This window comes from Myxocyprinus asiaticus, chromosome 31 (assembly GCF_019703515.2).
Source record: "Myxocyprinus asiaticus isolate MX2 ecotype Aquarium Trade chromosome 31, UBuf_Myxa_2, whole genome shotgun sequence".
Lineage (NCBI taxonomy): Eukaryota > Metazoa > Chordata > Actinopteri > Cypriniformes > Catostomidae > Myxocyprinus > Myxocyprinus asiaticus.
Genome location: NC_059374.1, coordinates 31,875,018 through 31,892,944, shown reverse-complemented (window position 1 = coordinate 31,892,944; position 17,927 = coordinate 31,875,018). Strand labels below are relative to the sequence as shown.

At 37.8% G+C, this 17,927-nt stretch overlaps 1 protein-coding gene across 3 annotated transcripts in view; it reads left to right on the top strand.

Moving 5' to 3' along the window:
- Positions 1–382: 382 nt before the first annotated feature.
- LOC127421985 (kinase suppressor of Ras 1-like) overlaps positions 383–17,927 on the top strand; it is a 61,883-nt gene continuing 44,338 nt past the window's right edge. For 2 of the 3 annotated variants that reach the window (XM_051665268.1, XM_051665267.1), the window contains exon 1: positions 1,951–2,370. In XM_051665268.1, the coding sequence (XP_051521228.1) occupies positions 2,155–2,370 (216 nt within the window). In that variant the 5' untranslated portion in view covers positions 1,951–2,154. Of the gene's footprint in view, positions 535–1,950; positions 2,371–17,927 lie in introns of those variants that run through there. The other variant, XM_051665272.1, reaches the window with a different exon arrangement.

Genomic DNA, 17,927 nt, shown 5'->3' with positions numbered 1-17,927 from the left:
CCTTGCTGATGAGAGAGGTCAACAGAGAATGTCCAGACAGGTTTGAACTGACAAAGTCTACAGTAACTCGGATAACCGCTCTGTACAATTGTGGTGAGAAGAATATAATCTCAGAATGCTATTCTGAGATGCGGGTTGGCTCTGTTTTGGCGGCACAATTTTAGGCAGGTGGTTTTAATGTTTTGGCTGATATACGTATAGTGTTATACGTGTTATAGATATTTTGCCATATCAGATTTCTGTATAGGTGCAAAAAAAGTAGGCTAAAAAAATAACTTTTCTATGACTTTCACTGAGTTATCTAAAAAACAGAAACATTATATGTAACAACAGACTCAAAAATAAGCTTATAAATGTCGATTCTGTCTAACTTTTCTCTTAGGCTACATGGTTTCAGCTACAACAAGAAACAAGAAATCCATTATGTAACAACCCACCAACGGTCTGCTGTGCATCTTCAAACAATTTCATTTACCATGATACAATGCTTCAAACTATGTTGCAAACAGCTGACTAGGCTCAAACCAATGTTGGGTAAGTTACTCTAAAAAAAGTAATTCATTACTAACTACTAATGACATATTGTGTAATTAGATTACTGTACTAATAACTCTGTCTGAAAAGTAATTGCATTACTTATTAATTACTTTCTAAAACCCTTATCAACCTCAACCAGATGAAAAATACAAGGACAGACACGAAACTGTTCTTTTCATATTTTCAAATAAATCATTTAAATCAAATAAATTATTCATGAACTGGCCAAAGAATTTAAGGGGGCAGCGTTAAATTAGAAGCATAACTTTTAACATTAGACATTAAATTTCGATTTTATATTTACTATTGTTTTATATAGAATTGTTCTATAGTCTATACAGTATTTAACGCAATTACATCAGAAGTAATTGTAATTAAATTACTGAAAAATTAAGAGTAATCCCTTACTTCAATTTTTTAATGAAAAAGTAATTTAATTAGAGTAATTAATTGATTAGTAATGCATTACACCCAACATTGGCTCAAACCTATGCGAACGCTTCTCAGAGGGGTTCAAGGTTTCAAGATACAATGTTTGAATGAGTGCGCCGGACCACAGACTGCGCGCGCACCTCCTTAAATTCTAGAGGTGTTTATACTTGACGCGCCCGCCGTTGTACTATTCTATAAAATGTACATTCAAATGCTTACATTCACATAAACTCTTATAGAAATGCTAACATGCAGTGTAGTGACTGAGCAGTAAATATGCATGCAATATGAGCAAAACAAATGCGTTTGTAAATGCATGCTTATGTAAATTGTATCATTTAAATAAATGCCACAATTTACACAATAATTGTTTTACTAACGATTTGCACACAATTTTGTTCTGCTCGTGTTTCATATTTACTTAATTGTCATTAACCTGTGTTACTTGTTTATGCCTTCATTGTTTTTTGGCAATGTAAAAGTCTTAAGAACAGTTGTAATAAAAAGCAACAAACTTCTATTTCTATTTATGGAATATTTGTTATCCATAAGATGAAATGGTCAGAAAATAAACGTAATTTTAATGTATTTCTGATAGAACGGCAGTGTTATTATAAGATGGTAAAGCTTTGTAAAAATAATAAAGAAAAAAGGATTTGTTAAAATGTTTGATTTATCTAATTTAACAGATTAATTATCTTTTTCTTTGAAACCTCTTTTAACTATTTAACTTTTATTGTGTTTTTGTTATTGTTGGTTTGTTTTTGTATGTTTGCGTTGTATCTGAACATGTTTAACAATATAACCAATATTGCCTCATACAAGTCGTTCATTTTTTTGTTTAATGCGGCGTCGCGCGTACTGTTCGCTTAGGTACCAAAAATGGGATGCACACCCCATGCGCAGTCAAAGCGCCCTTCCGCCAACGCCGCGATGACGTCATTTTTGTCGCACGCAACCTCGCGAACTCGCGGACGCGGCGAGTATAAACCAGGCTTGAGGCGGAACAAGCTGACATCGCGTTCTGTCGGGCTGTCAAACCATTCCATGTCGTTCCAGGAGTATTGCGCTCTTACGCAGTACAACCCTATGAGCTAGGACTGTCACTGCTGTTTCTAATGTCTTTGGACTAGTGTGTGCTGTGGTTCGAGCCCATGACCCTTAAGCCGTAACAAATGCAGAGGAATGGATACTAGTGTCTCTGGCAACGGTGGAAACATGGTCGCAAGTGATGATGAGCATTTGGACAGGACCGATGGCAGTAACGCAGGGATGGGCGCGCTTCACCAGTGCAAACTCATCCAGAACCTGATCGAGATTTCCATCTCCAGTCTGAAGGGTCTCCGGACCAAGTGCGCCACATCTAACGACCTGACCCAACACGAGATACGCGCTTTAGAGGTAATTGCCGAACTGCAATGCGGTCGGAATTCCCTGTGGCCATGAATAAAAGTCTACTGTGTATTGAGATATTATGGATAGTTATGCCAAGTTGCACACATCAGATAAGTGCGACTCGGTATATTTTGTTGAGATCAATGATAGGTCTTGATATGCTACATAATGATGTGATTTCTTTAAATATTCATCAGGATAGGGGTCATGATAGTAATCATAAATTGCTCTTTTCTGTTGATGCGTTGATACAAAATAAAAAAAATGGGGTCATGGAAACCCCCTCTTGACTGATATCATTTCCCGGTTCTTGAAGTAATAATTAAGTGTGCACCTGTCGACCCCCTCAATGTGACATTTTGTCAAACTGTGCATTGAAATAAGCCTGTGCATAAGACACCAATAGGCACCCTCTGCTGTTTTGAAAGTATTGCAGTGGCTTGAACTTACATTTTAGGCTTTTGTAATAATAAAGTTGTATAGGCTTTCATATTGAAAAATTTTCATACTGATCCTCAGTGCAGTGGAATACTTTTGCAATAACCTGTTGTAGACGAGTAAACTAATCAAAGTGATGTAGCTGGTTTTAAAGCGTTATGTTCCAGGTGAAACAGCCTGTTATCTCAGTGCTGCTCTGCAAACAAGCATATGTCAGAGGAGTGTTCGTGCTATTTTTAACCACATGCAGGTATATTGCAAGGCTGGTTAACCCCTCCCAAAAAATATAATGAAATCCCCAGTTGGTTAAACCTGTGGAACAAAGAGTGTCACTCTCAGTCTCATTTTTTTATTTTCTGGAAACCTCATAAACAAGTGGCTTTTCTGTGAAGATGAACTTGATATCTGCTTAGTAAGGTCAATCACCTTGTTCTCTGAATCAATAAATGGCCTTTACTATTTCCCACCTAATGCCCACCTTACTTCTAAATACTCAAAAGAGGTATTAGTCCATAAATAAACCATCCACCTTAGAAGTTTTTATGTTGCTAGTTCCCATAGACACTGGTACCGGTCACATTGTGGTGGGTCTGGTGCTTCTTGTGTTGTTAATCCTTTTTGTGAGTGAGGGAAGATACTCTTCTACTGTCTGTGGGCTTCTTTCTTGTATTTCTCACAGTTAAATTAATATATTCACTCACTTAAGTTGTTGTCACTCTACTTTTTATAGCCTAAGCCAAGTATAAGAGACATATATTTACTCTGAAACCAGAATAGAGAAATATAGTTACTCTGAAACCACTGCCAAAAATATAGAACAAAGAATGACAATGCGTGGTGACCTAGGCCACACAGCAAATGATGATTACAGGCAATAAACAATAAATTCCAAATGGTAAACAACATGGATGAAGTTTACAGTGTTAAAAATAGTGCAGACCATAAGTGTTAAGACAGACATGCAAGATGTAAACGTGTGCAGTGTCTAGTGCTCATAAAGTAACTGTAATGCGGCAAGGATTGTGCTGATGTGGAATAATAACAAGCATAGTCTGGAGGATAGGTTACACTACTGCATATGGTGGGGGTGGACAGTACATTTGTAAACTGTATAAGTTATTGGGTTGTTTGACGGTTTGCAGGAAGAAACTGTTCTATCTTCTGGTGGGTTTGCACCTAAGGCTTATCAACCTTCCCTTAGTAGGTCATTATTTACTCTATTTCCTTGAAAAAAAACCTTTTAACCACAGTAAATGTAATCGATACGACTCTATCCTATATGGTTATATTCCAAGTCTTCTGAGATTATACAATCACTTTGTTCAATCAACAGAATGACATTTAAGAAGTTCACTCTTAAAATCAATAATAAAGTGCTCGATGACACAAAACCTCAGTGGTTCTCATTGCAAACCACTCAATGAGAACAATTGAGGTTTGATTTAGAAATAACCATAGAAATTGTAATACACTGATTCCTTTGTAGTTTTTTTCACCACATTAAAATCCTGCACCTACGTTTTTGTGTATATACAGTATACACTCACTTAGCATTTTATTAGAAACACCTGTACACCTACTTATTCATGCGATTATCTAATCAGCCAATCGTGTAGCAGCAGTGCTGAGCATAAAATCATGCAGACATGGGTCAGGAGCTTCAGTTAATGTTCACATCAACCATCAGAATGGGGCAAAAATGTGATCTCAGTGATTTCGACCTTGCCATGATTGTTGGTGCCAGATGGGCTGGTCTGATTATTTCTGTAACTGCATAAATTGGCACCTATGATCATAAATGTTAAAACTTCTTCATTAAGAAAGAGGTGTTCATAGTCCATGGGAAGTTCTTGGTGAGTTGCTTACCAAAGAACCTGAAGCTATGTTTGGTGTTACTTGAGTGCCACATCATTGATTTTGTGTGTGTGTGTGTGTCTTTTCTTTAGACTTAAAGCTATCGCACCAAAATAGCTCTAGGCTCTCTCATTGTTGTTGACAAAGGTTATGTAATTGCTTTGATGTTTGGCAACACTCAGTAAGTTTACATGCACTGTGAAAGTTTGATTTCAGTCAGAATAAGACAGTAATTCCTAATTTTAATATGTCATGTAAAAGCTTTAGTCTGACTAAAAATCGTACCATTCCAATTTTTGCGAGTAATACAAGTTTAGCTCTACTTCATTCAGCATGTATACACGTTAATCTGATTAGAATTGGCCTTGGCGTTGTGCACATAATCTGAAAGATGGAGGTAATGCATCACAAACAAGGTAGAGGTATATTTTTCGATTATACAGTGTGTCATGTATACTTGGAAAGACAGATGAAGACTATAGCACGACTATGCAAAAACCTGCTGTAGCTTGACTGTAACTGTGCATTTAAGCAGCTGTCACAGGTCAGGAAATGGGGCACAGGAGTGGACTCTGTACATAGCTTAGGCTGACCATTGAAGTCAATGAACAACATGAGGCCTTGGCTGTTTTTATGCCTGTGGAGAGTTGGCTCAGTGTGATGTGTACTCTGTTCCTAGAATCAAAAGCTTTGAAGTGGAAGCTTTGAGGGTATCTGGTTGGGGTAGTTCTGAAAATCATCCACACAGTTGCTGATGTAACCAGTGATGGAGGATGCAAATTCCTCTGTGTAACCTCCACAGTTTCTCTGAGCGTATTCCCATTGTTTAGAATGTTTACATGCACTTCAAAAGTTTGATTTCAGTTGGATTAAAACAGTATTTTGTCTTTTTTAAAAGACATGTAAATGCTTTAGTCTGATTGAAATCGTACCAGTCAGATTTTTGCAAAGTCAAACTAACAGCCCTAGATAATACGATTGTAGTCTCAGCCTCAGATGGCACGGACCGCCCATAGTCTGTTCTCTAACCTTCTGATGCATATAGCACACACAACTGGAAAACACTTTTTTTAAATGACAAAACCAACTGTGATTGGTCCCTTAACATGTCAGTAAGATGGCTTTTACTGTATAAATGGGCGGGTCTTGACCAATTGAAGCTGCTATAGAGCTCAACCTATGCCGTAGTCATAGGTCTGGTTACGCGAGACTAATACGACTGTAGTTCGACTTCGTCCAGCCTGTATACACGTTAATCAGACCATAACTGGCCTCAGTGTTTTGCACATGCCCACAGTCCGTTCTCTAACCGTCTGATGCATATAGTTCACAAAACTGGAAAAAGCTTTCTCGATCAATTCAGCGCAAATCTGATTGTCTGGTTCTATGGACCTCCGGCGAGTAGATGCACACAGGACTTTTTATCAGTCTGTCTGGAAGCCGAGTTGTGTTCACAAGTTTCCACGTTGATTGACTGAGCGCTTTTGAGTACGAAATAATCACAGAATTTGCCCAAGTTTGCCAGGTTAGTGACCTCAAATCTTTTAAAGATATTCAGAGTTTCGTTTGAGGCATGTAGCAGAAAGTGAAGTGGATATCCACAAGCAGAGCTGCATTTTCTGCTGTGTTTACTTGGTTATGTCTGTGAAATTCTCTATAATGAGGTTTTAATGAGGTTTGCTGTGCTTAGACTCTCTACACTTTTTCTGCTGTTTTCCCGTGTGTTTTCTGTGCAATCGCTTGCGGAGACTCGTGCGTCATTATTTAAATAATTTTTCCCCCATGTCAATCTTTTATTATGGTATGTTACATCTCCAATAACCCCGCTCCTAAACATCCCCTAATGACAAAACCGACTGTGATTGGTCGCTTGACATGTCAGTTAAATTGCTTTTCCTGTCTAAATGGGCAGTTCTTGGCCAATTAATGCTGCTATAGAGCCCAGACCAAAGCTGTAGTCATAGGTCTGCCTACCCGAGACTAATACGATTGTAGCTCGGCTTCATCCAGCATGTATATATGTTAATCGGACCATAACTGTCCTCAGTGTTTTGCACATGCTCCTAAAGACAGAGGTGATGCGCAACGTGCAGTATAGGGTAAGTTACTTTAAAAAGTAATTAATTACAAATGACTAATTACTTCTCTAAAATTGTAATTCATTTACTGACTTTACTGATTACTTCATAGAAAAAGTAATCATGTTACTAACTACTTTTAAGTTTCTTTCTAAAACATTTTACATAGAAAAGCTTTGTTTTTTCACTAAACTGTTTCAAAATAATGTCTTCCTTTACTTCCTTTTCTTTCCTCTTGTTCACTGACATGCTAGGGTGCACACACATCTTAACTGTCAAAATGCAAACAAGTAATTAAAAGTCTTTAACTTAATTGTTAGTCAGTAACTGTAATCTGATTACAAGTGATATGGTACACTACTTTTTGTAAAAAAATAAATAAATAAAAAAAAGGAATTTGATTACAGTAATAACTTACTTTACTTATCCAACGCTGGGGATGTGTTTTTAACCTAGAAGTCGAATGCAACATAAACAAGGTAGAAGTATCATGGCGAATGCTAGGAACATATGTATTTGGTAGAATGAGGGGACAGCATTCATGTTTTTGCATTTGAAGATGCTGAATATTTTAAGTGTAACTTTTTATAACTTCAAAGATCAAATACTTTTATCCCAGCTTAATATGCAGAGGCAACTACTGTATAAGTAAGCCATTCATATGTTGATTTTCTTAAACTCTTTGGCACTATAAAAATTGCTCTTATGAGCAAATCATCTAGCCCAACACAACATTGACTCAACCAATGGCGTGAGTTAGGGGTGGGACTATCCGTTTGATCGATTAACAGCAGACGGGCGTATTTGACAAGCTTCTTGAAAACAATATAAATGGTGAACTTTATAAAAAACAAGTTGCTAAAAAGCCAGAAGAAGTGGGCTTCAAGGTCAACTGGAAAACGTCTACTTCACTTCCTCAACTGACATCCTTTCTTCAAATATTCAAATATCCAGAAAGAGGAAATCTGTAGCTCGACTATACCCAAAACCTTGCTGTAGCCCGATTATAACTGCGCATGTAAATATACTGTGTGTGTTCAAGTTGGGCTTGCAGGATCTGGAGGCACTTTAATACCTTGGTGATCTGAAATCTCAAAGCTGAGCGCAGAGAGATGATGCTAAGTAGCAGTTTTCATCATTGAGTCACTAAATCTCACTAAATTCCTGTGGGGAAAAAAACTAGCTGTCTCTGTTTGCTTGTTCTCAAGAAGTGGAGGCAATTCAAACATTGAAGTAATGACTGTGGCGGGCAGCTAAGAATCTTTGGTCGGTGGCCTGTCTTCCCTGGCCATTTGAAAGATTGCAGCGTGCTTGTAATGTGCTATTGTGGCTGTTGCTATTTTTAACAAGCCCTCCCTTCACATGCATGTGGGAGCAGTCTGGTAAACAAAAAAATCAGATGACTTGTGATTTGTGTGCAAAATTGGGGAGTGATTTGGGAAGGGGTTGGGAAAGTGGGTTGGACTTAGGATGATACAGTCCTGTAATGCCCCGAATCCACTAAGTACTTTCGTATAGACAGAGGCCATCCATCAAAAGCTTGAAGAACAAAAGTGGTGTAAACTCCAGGTAATGTTTTCACACACTCCCATCTTAAACAATAAGTCTGCTAGTGGAAGGCTGAATTGCATTATGAGAAGGGTTACATCAAGCACTCTAAATTAATTGTGTAGACTGTGTGTGTTTGTGGATATTGGAGAAGGGAGACATTTTGTATTATGACATCTTCTTTATCTGTCTCAATGGTAGAACAAAAGGAGACCCTTAGACACTGGTTTGATCTAATCAAGGTAACAGATGCAGACCTGGGCACCAGCAGATGTCCTACAACCATGTGTTACACAACAGCTAGTATAATAACCAGCAAGTGTTACATTTCCATTTGGACGCAGACCCCCACTCTCTCCTAGTAAAGACATCGGAGTAAAAGTGTGTTCACTTTTTTGAAAAAAGCGTTTTGCGTTTTGTAGCGACAAACCGACCAGAAGTCATTCATTTTCTGAGAGTTGGCAATTTAAGATGACACGAGAGTTACCGTTTATTTTGTATTTTAAACTATATTTCTTTGTGTCTCCACAGAGATGTAGTTGTTTTCGATTGTTATGTGTGCTCTTATTCCAGTTGTGGTGAGATTTGGAGTGTGAAACTCTGATCTAGTTCAGCTCAGAAGTGTGTCATCTCTTTTGCTCAGCTTTCTTTTAGGAAAAAAAATGTTGGTTGGTCTGCACCCAGGTGTAAAAGTGTTCCACTTAAAGCTGAGTCGAGTACTTTTTTTTTCAATGTAAAAATACTTTTTCTTTTCCCATATTTGTAAACACTGCTCTCTCCTATCAAAACAATGTACCGTAGTTTGTTTGAGAATCTCGACCAGCCCGGCATAGCAACATTGGCTCAGCCAATGTTGTATGAGTTTAGGGCGGGACTGCAGGATCAGGCAGGGGATTATGTCACTCACTAGACTATTTTGGGCTGATAATTTACCAGTACTTGAGTCGTATTGTGGTTTAATTTGTGGTCCGCAATAGCACTATTTTAATGACAGTGACGTGCTCGTTTTGCTGTTGGGTTTTTGGTGCTGCCCCTTCCTGCTGGATTGATGTCGCTCTTGATGAAGGGGTCTCCCTGTCTGAGCTGGCAGGCTGTGAGATGGCCACTGTGGGGCATGTTTAATGTATCATCATAATGAAAATTAAGAGAAAGATCCCAACAACCACTTAGAATGATAAAAATAATTAGAACCTGTGTCTGTGGGACAAGCTGGTACACAGTGCATTTGGACATTCCTGCATGCATATTTCATATGATGGGGTAAAATACATTAAAGTCCATTAGTGATGGACTTTTGCATCTCTCTGTAAATTCATGTTCCTCAAATCCACGGCCAATCAGAACATAATTAAAATGTAAAGTTATCTGGTGGACCAACTGTGGATCAATAAGTTTACACAATGGGTGAGACTAAAAATGGGAAAAAATAATGCTGCCTTCAGATCACGATGGGAGAAATAAAGGTTGCCTCAGGTTGAATTAAGCCCTAGGTAAACTTCCACTTTGACATGAACATTCAGCGTCTGCGTACAGTCGAACACGAGCATGTCAAAGTATACTCCATATAACTGTGCGCGCATACACAGGCGGTTACCGCATGCTCGCTACGACTGCTATGAGACACCGGACTTTCTCTTCAGAAGTTTAGACCCATAAATAGGGCTGCACAATTAATCGAAAAACTAATCGCGATTACGGCTGCCATGATTATGTAATCCTGAAAACTGACGATTACAGTGTTCAGTTTAAGTCTGCTCCTGTTGCACAGTGGTTTCTATTTACAATGTGTTTTTGCGGCTGTTGAGTATTCTAACCAATAACTAACATGTCTGTTGAGCAATGAAATGACAATGCCCAATCAGAGCCGCTTAAATTAGACATAACAACTGATACTAATGCGCAAGTTTTAAACCATCTGAATGCCTAGATGCTTGCTTTATGTCCCACCTCTCTTCACGGTGGCACACGAAAATTAATACTGAAGAAACATCACCTGATACTCGAAAAGAAGCTGTAGAACAAGAGCAAAAAGCACTTCGGAAATATTTTGGATTCATTGCATATTGCACCGCTCACTTTGAATGGAGATGTTAAATACACTGCAAATGAGCAACACGACAAAACTAAAATGCTCCCATTCTAATCAAGGCACAGACGCGGTGTAAATAATTGATTTATTATGCTGATTAGACTTGCTTTGTTTTTAATAAGAGCATTTGCGAGAGTGTAGAACTTTGTGCAGAGCGTCACTGAGCTTGCGTCGAAATGCAGGTCTTAAACAGTGTAACCTGCAGTGAGTGACAGCAGTCATTGTAATGGGAGAGTTTGTCACGTTGCTCGATTTCTGTGTACAATGTATTAAAAATGTAATAACAGATTTGTTTTGTCATGTTAATAATTAGGCCAATGTGAATTTGATTTGTACAAAATAGCAATAAAGTAATTCAGCTTAACTGTTCTAAGTTTGTTTTGGAGGTGTAGCCAACATAAAGAATATGGCATGAATAGCATATTTCAGGAATCACTGTCATTGTTATCGTGTCTGCTCTAATAAGACCCATTTGTCACGCAGCTGATATTAGTAGATTTAACATTTTCACGAATTGCACAAACTCCGATTGCAAATGACTGTTTTTAATTTCAAAGTGCAACCACTGAGGCCAAAAATGATCTAACGATGATCTTAAATGAACATGATCACCACTGAAGATCTAACAGGATGAATGGTCCCCTGCCTCGCCACCAAAGGGCTTACTGAACGCAGTAAGTAACTTGGTCAGTTTAATTCAGCTGTTAATAAGTTTGAAAATTGATGTCATATTATTTACTGTACGTGGACTAATAATTTAAGCAGTAATTTAGCAATAATTTAATTTATTGTATACCATAGATATCCATTTAAAATAATTTGTATTTGGCCTAACATTAACAAACATTATTACAATATTTAATGCTTAAAAGAAACTGGAGCGCAGCTCATATCCACTATTGAAATCTGCTACTCTGAAGAACATCACGGTTGCTTACTTTGTCACGGTAATTTAATATTTTAATCGACATTAATAATCACGATTACAATATCAAGGGCAATAATCAACAATTATGATTTTTGCTATAATCGTGCAGCCCCACCCATAAACTTGATATATTCCTTCAGACTCGAGTTATACAAATACAGGTGTCTCCTGACCTCCTCACAAACACGCTCTTGACTTGCATATCCGCTGTTGTTGATTTTCATCTTCATCTCCTGATGTATAGTGGCGATTACATCTTCTTCTAGCACTTCTTTGTGACGGCAATGGCTCAAATGTGAGTGTTGCCACCTTGTGGGCCGACTAATTAGTGCAAATAACTCCATGCGCATTCTGAGCGGTTAGAAAAATCGGGCTGTGCGCGTTCAGTGATTGAGCACTCTGCTAATGACAAGATTTGCATCCTGTGTCTGACCGAAGTATACTTTGGGCTTTAGGAACGGGGGCTGGATTAGGGCATCTGCCTCCTGCCTGGAATAAACCCAAGCACCTTTGTAATGGGCTCTTCAAGTACACCTGTTGAGCTCCTACGTCCGAGTTCGTTATTATGACATGTCATGCATTCAAGTCAGAAACAAAATATGGAAGAACTGTCTGATATCATAATTGAGTGTAGGGATGTAGGAAAAACCAATTTTGAGAGCCACAGCCGGCTCCCTAACGTCTCAGTTTTGTTTTTTTGGAAATGCAGTTCTTTTCTCAATAACGTGAGAGCTCATCAAAGACTTTTTAAGGCTCATTTGCACTTTTTTCTATGGATGGAAAGTTAACACAGCACTACGAGGCTTATTAGGTGCGGTGGAGCATATAGGCCTCTCGGCTGACTAATGTTCGTTCATATCAGGAAATCCCCATGCGGTTTTTCAACTGCTTTATCTGTCTTTATTTTCCTCCTTTCTCTTTTCTTATTACTTACGCTCCACTCGCTCGTGTACTTTCTCCATTGTCTATCCTGTGCTTTTTACTAAATTTTTTAGTGTGTGCTTGCTTTTTTCAGGCAACCTCAACTTCATGAGTTTTCTTTTCCATTTATTGTAAATCTGCTCTTCATGTGCATAATTTTTATCAGGCCTTCTAGGTCACCTAATAAAATGCATTATGACCAGGGTCAGAAATTAATGTGGGACCAAGGCAGAAAGTGGCAAATATGCCCCTAAAGTTTAAAATGTGGGGGCCAAATGGCCATTTTATTTTTATTTGTGGTACATGATATATTTCCTAAAATTTTATACTAAGCCTAGCTATACATATTATCACATAAACATGAGTTTAAAAGGATTCAATTTTATAGGTAACAGCCAACTAATTCAGAGTGAGAATTACATTTATTCAACTTTAATTAATTATTAATTATATTAAATTATTATTAATTAAACCCATTTTACATAAAAGCATGCATTTTCATGTGGTTAGAAAAAATATGCCTTCATAAAGGTAAAAAAATGCTCCTGAAAACCAACTCCAGGGGGCAAATATTGCCTATGATAAAAATTGTATTGTCTTACACAGTCTGTGACATCACTGAGTTGGGCCATTTCTCAAATGTATTGCAACATTTGTGTCTTCCCTTGTGACAAAACTGAAGTCTCAAAGTATCGTCTTCCTTTCTGACCTCCATTAACTTGAATATAGTCCTTCCATGTCTGTTGGAACATGGTATTGTTGTTTAATCCTATCATGCTTTATCCCAGATGTCGCTATCAGAAACAATAGGAGCAGGTTTGCTTGTATTTGGTAACACTGTGTAACAGGATCCACTGCAGTCTACAGTTATTTCATCATCTGTTACAACTGTCACAGTTCTTTATGTACAACTTTTATGCATTAAAGCTTTTACAAATATCATGCATTTATTGATATAGATTGATGTTAAACTGAATATTATAGATAATATAGTGGGGCTATGGCATGATACATGCTGACACAAAAGAAAGAAGATAGGGAAATTACATTATGTAATCACATGTCTTGATCTGGGCACCCTTATGTCAGGAACACTCCTCTTCCTAAAACTACTTCAGCATAGTTTTACCAGGAACCAAAGTGATGAAATCAGCATCAAACTTGCAATACTCTTGATTTCATATGTACTCTTTAATAACTTTGACAGAAGACTGTCATAACAGACCAGTGGGGTAGCACAGATTACTCATCAATTGCAAAGATGTGCTTGGATCTTTCTTTCTTTCTTTCTTGCTTTTTCTGTATTTTTTTTCTTTTTCCTTCCTTTCTTGCTTTCTTTTTTCTGCATTTTTATTTTTTCTTTTCTATCTTTTTTCTTTCTTTTCATTTCTTTTGATGTTTGCTGTGTTGCTCAAAGATGCTATACTACTCAGTGAAATTATTTAATGAAAATAATTGACAACGCTCAGATTATAGCACAGCTTCAATAGAGTGCCCACCCACTTTTTCAGCCGTATTGGTTCTGGAAGTATTGATCCCATTTATTTTTTACATAGGGATTTCATAAATGAACCAAATCAACCTGATTCGTGGTAAATCACAACATTACAGTCAGAAAAGTATTTGAAAATCAGACAAAAAAGACAAAGGTACAAGACTGTGTTACTTATCATTAATGAGGGAATGAACTACAATCCCATAAAGAATTGCAAATTGTATCGCAAAATATTCAGATATACACATATATACACAAAGTAGTTTGAGAGTGTAGGAAGACCGATTTGATTGTGTAATTCACAGTGCATCATGGAAGTGGGCGGTTACTGCAGAGCTCGCTTTGTTCACTACAATTCTCTGATTGGTAGATCGCTTCATGGGTCATGTCGTTCTTCACCACAAATTCCACTATTTAACATGATTTTAAAAAAATTAAGATGAAAAATGCGGTCTGATGGCTTCAACAGATGCATATACCATCGATTAACAATCTTGGAGCTCACGGTAGGTTTGTCTTTAAAGGTTTATAAGTTATTGTTAAAAATCTATTCCCCTATGGAGAAAATGAATGGGATTTTTACTTCCACAACCAGACTGTTGCGCTCCATAGGGCTCTACAAGCTGTGCGTCCATTGACTTATACATACATATATTTATGTTCAGTGCTGGTTAGTAACGGATTACATGTGATCTGGATTACTTAATCAGATTACAAAAATCAAGTACTTGAAATTTGATTAAATTACCTTTTTAAAATACAAAGTAAAGTTAGTTTTAGTTATGCAAATGGCTTTTAATGCCAAAATTGCCAGAGTAAGAACATTTTAAGTACCTTTTTTATTTCACGGGGAGCAGTGACACGCTTCAGGTAGCTTTTATTCTCTCTTTTCAGTTAATTTGAGTGCCGCCTCCTCAGGGCTTTCTTATTCCTCAGTTCAAAGCAACAAAAACTCTCAAATAGCTTTTCGAACACTTCAGCTTCACAACAATAGTAATAATAATCATAAAACACACAACATCTCTTTCTGCCTTCCTCTTGCGTGTTCAGCTGTTTAAGGCGTCTCTCTCACTGTAATGAGAAACAGCTGTTAGAAATTATGTCAACTGGGATCTGGGTAGCTCAGCAATTATTGACGCTGACTACCACCCCTGGAGTCGCAAGTTCGAATCCTGGGTGTGCTGAGTGACTCCAGCCAGGTCTCCTAAGCAAGCAAATTGGCCCGGTTGCTAGGGAGGGTAAAGTCACATGGCGTAACTTCCTTATGGTCACGATAAAGTGGTTCTCGCTCTCAATGGGGCAAGTCTGTGTGATGTGAGTCTCTGTGGTGTCATGCACAGCGAGCCATGTGATAAAATGCATGGATTGACGGTCTCCGAAGCGGAGGCAACTGAGACTTGTCCTCCGCCACCCAGATTGAGGTGAGTAACCGCGGCACCACGAGGACCTAGTAAGTAGTGGGAATTGGGCATTCCAAAATTTGGGAGAAAAGGGGATAATTTTGATTTATTTTTTTATTATTATGTCAACCAGCTTGACGAGACACACCACTCCCTCTCTCCTGCAGACAGACACACGACCACGCCCCCATCACCACAGTAACCTTAAAGCAATCAGATTAGATAACCTTAAAATATAATTTAAGAGATTACATTAATGACTACAATTTCATGTCATTTGTAATCTGTGCTAGATTACAGTTCATAAGTAGTCTACCCAGCACTGTTCATGTTGAAAAAAAGCGGATTGTATTACTTGGAGCCAACTTGGATTTAGTGACTTTTGTTCAATTATTGTTATGCACCAAAATAGATATTTAATAGAATATTCATACATATATGAAAAACAAATTTGGGGAAAGACATGTTTCTCATGTAGTCTTCACCCAATATGGATTGTGTCTCCCTCTCTTACGTCTCTAATGAAGCAGCTAGCTCATATTGCATGTACAAGCCCTCTCTTGCAAGACTACCTGCTTTCTAATGTCACTAAAGATTCTCGACCTACCCCCTCCAGTCTCATGCACACAATTTAGTTAAGCAGGTGGGGATGAATACCGTTCCCCTCTCCCCATACTCCATCCCCCCCTTGAGAGGTGTAACGGAGATGGCAGATGAGAGCAGAGATAGTCATTGAATACAGGCATACTCCTGCGCATTGTGCCAGCTTGTGTCTGGTGCAAACTAACACCCACTTGTGTTTGAGGTTTGCTCGTGGCTGACCAATACATTAAATCAGCTTGGAAGCATTGTCAGATAGAAAGAAGCCAGCACGCCTTCTCAGACTGCTGTAGACCTGCTGAAACTTTAATGATACGCTGCTCTCGTCCTCTTTTGAAGACCGCGCTACATGCTATCTGGACGAATAGTGGTTTTGACAGGGCAATGTGATAATAAACCTCACTTTATGTGATTGGAGAGGTATTAAAGTTTAGGCTCAACTCATCTGCTGCTGTCTTGTCTCAGATCAAACATCATCTACTCACCCTCATGTCGTTCCGAACACTGATGCATTTCTTTCTAAGGTGAACACAAATGGAGAAATTTTGAAGCCAGTGCATTAAAGCTTCAATCCTCATTTAAAGGAATATTCCAGGTTCAATACAAGTTAAGCTCAATCAAAAGCATTTGTTGCACAGTGTTGATTACCACAAGAATTCTTTTTGACTCATTCCTCCTTTTCTTTAAAAAAAAAAAAAAGCTAAATTCGTGGTTCTGGTGAGGCATTTACAATGGAAGTGAATTTTTTTTTTAAGACATGAAGGATATGTGTGTAAACTTGATTTAAGTGTGATAAAATCACTTACAAACTTTTCTGTGTAAAGTTATAGCCAATTTTACAACTTCATTACCATGACGATGTAATGTCAACAAACCCTAAAATGACGATAAATATTACGATTTAAACAATTTTACAGCTCAAATAAAACATGAGTTTTAACAGAATAATTAATGCAAGGGCTTTTATAAAATTTTTAAGCTTCACATTTCTGTTTAAACCCTCCAAAAATTGGCCACATTCACTTTCACTTCCATTGTTAGTGCCTCACTGAAACCCAGATTTTTGCTTTTTTTTTTGCTTTTTTTTGCTTTTTTTTTAAGAAAAAGAGGGACAAGTCGAAACTAATTTTTGTGGTAATCAACATTATGCCACAAATGCTCTCGATTGAACTTAATTTGTATTGAACCCGGAACATTCCTTTAATGTAATTGCATGGCTTCAGAAATTCTCCGTTTGACGCAAAAGCACCATAAAAGTGGTCTATACGACTTGTACTGTATATTCCAAATCTTCTGTAGCCATGCGATAGCTTTATGTGAGAAAACGGCCCAAATTTATATTGTGGAGTAGTTGTTTTGAGAGTAGTAGCGATGTCAGATTTGTGAAGAAATCATTCTTTTGAGACAAATCTTTACAATAAATCGGTCGATCCTGTTCACAAATAGGACTGATTCAGTTCTCAAGTTAGGATTACTCACTGACTCAATGGCAGGTGGCAGTTGTTCACAGCTCACTGGAGGGGAAGATTATCAGTGAAAAAAGACTTAAATTTATGTCTTTTTTGTTTGTTTGTTTTTGAGGGGTTTTAGTATTTCTCCTTTTGTGTTCCACGAAAGAAAGTCATACAGGTTTGGAAATATGTGAGCAAATTATGAGAGAATTTTCATTTTTTAGTGATTTATCCTGTTAACAGCTAGTAAGCTGTTCTAATACTGCAGCTGCACTCTGCCAGTGCACTGTGACCTCATACAGAGAGCTAATCAACTGCACAGGTGGCTGGTTGCTGGGCTACAGGGGCCGGTTGCACCAGCTATACGTACATTACAACTTAGCCTAGTTGTGGTGTAAATGGGCACTAAGTCACTATTTACGCACTACTAAATATTTGAGTGTTGCACCATTAAATTTAGGTAGAAAGTAACCCTACATATAAAGTAAATATTTACGGAATCCGACCAGGAGTAATGGATGGAATAAAAAAGCAGGCTCACTTGATGACGTCAATGAGCTCATGCTTTGGTTGACAGGCTTCAGTCCTTTCGACATATACAGTATGATGATGTTGGAATTTACACTCATTTACATTTATGGGAGAAAACATTATGTAAAAAATGTAATACTTCAGCATGATTCAACCAATCTAATGGTGCACTTTCCTGTGTACGGTGTCAAGTTTCAACATATATGAAATAATAAAATGATTAAATGTCT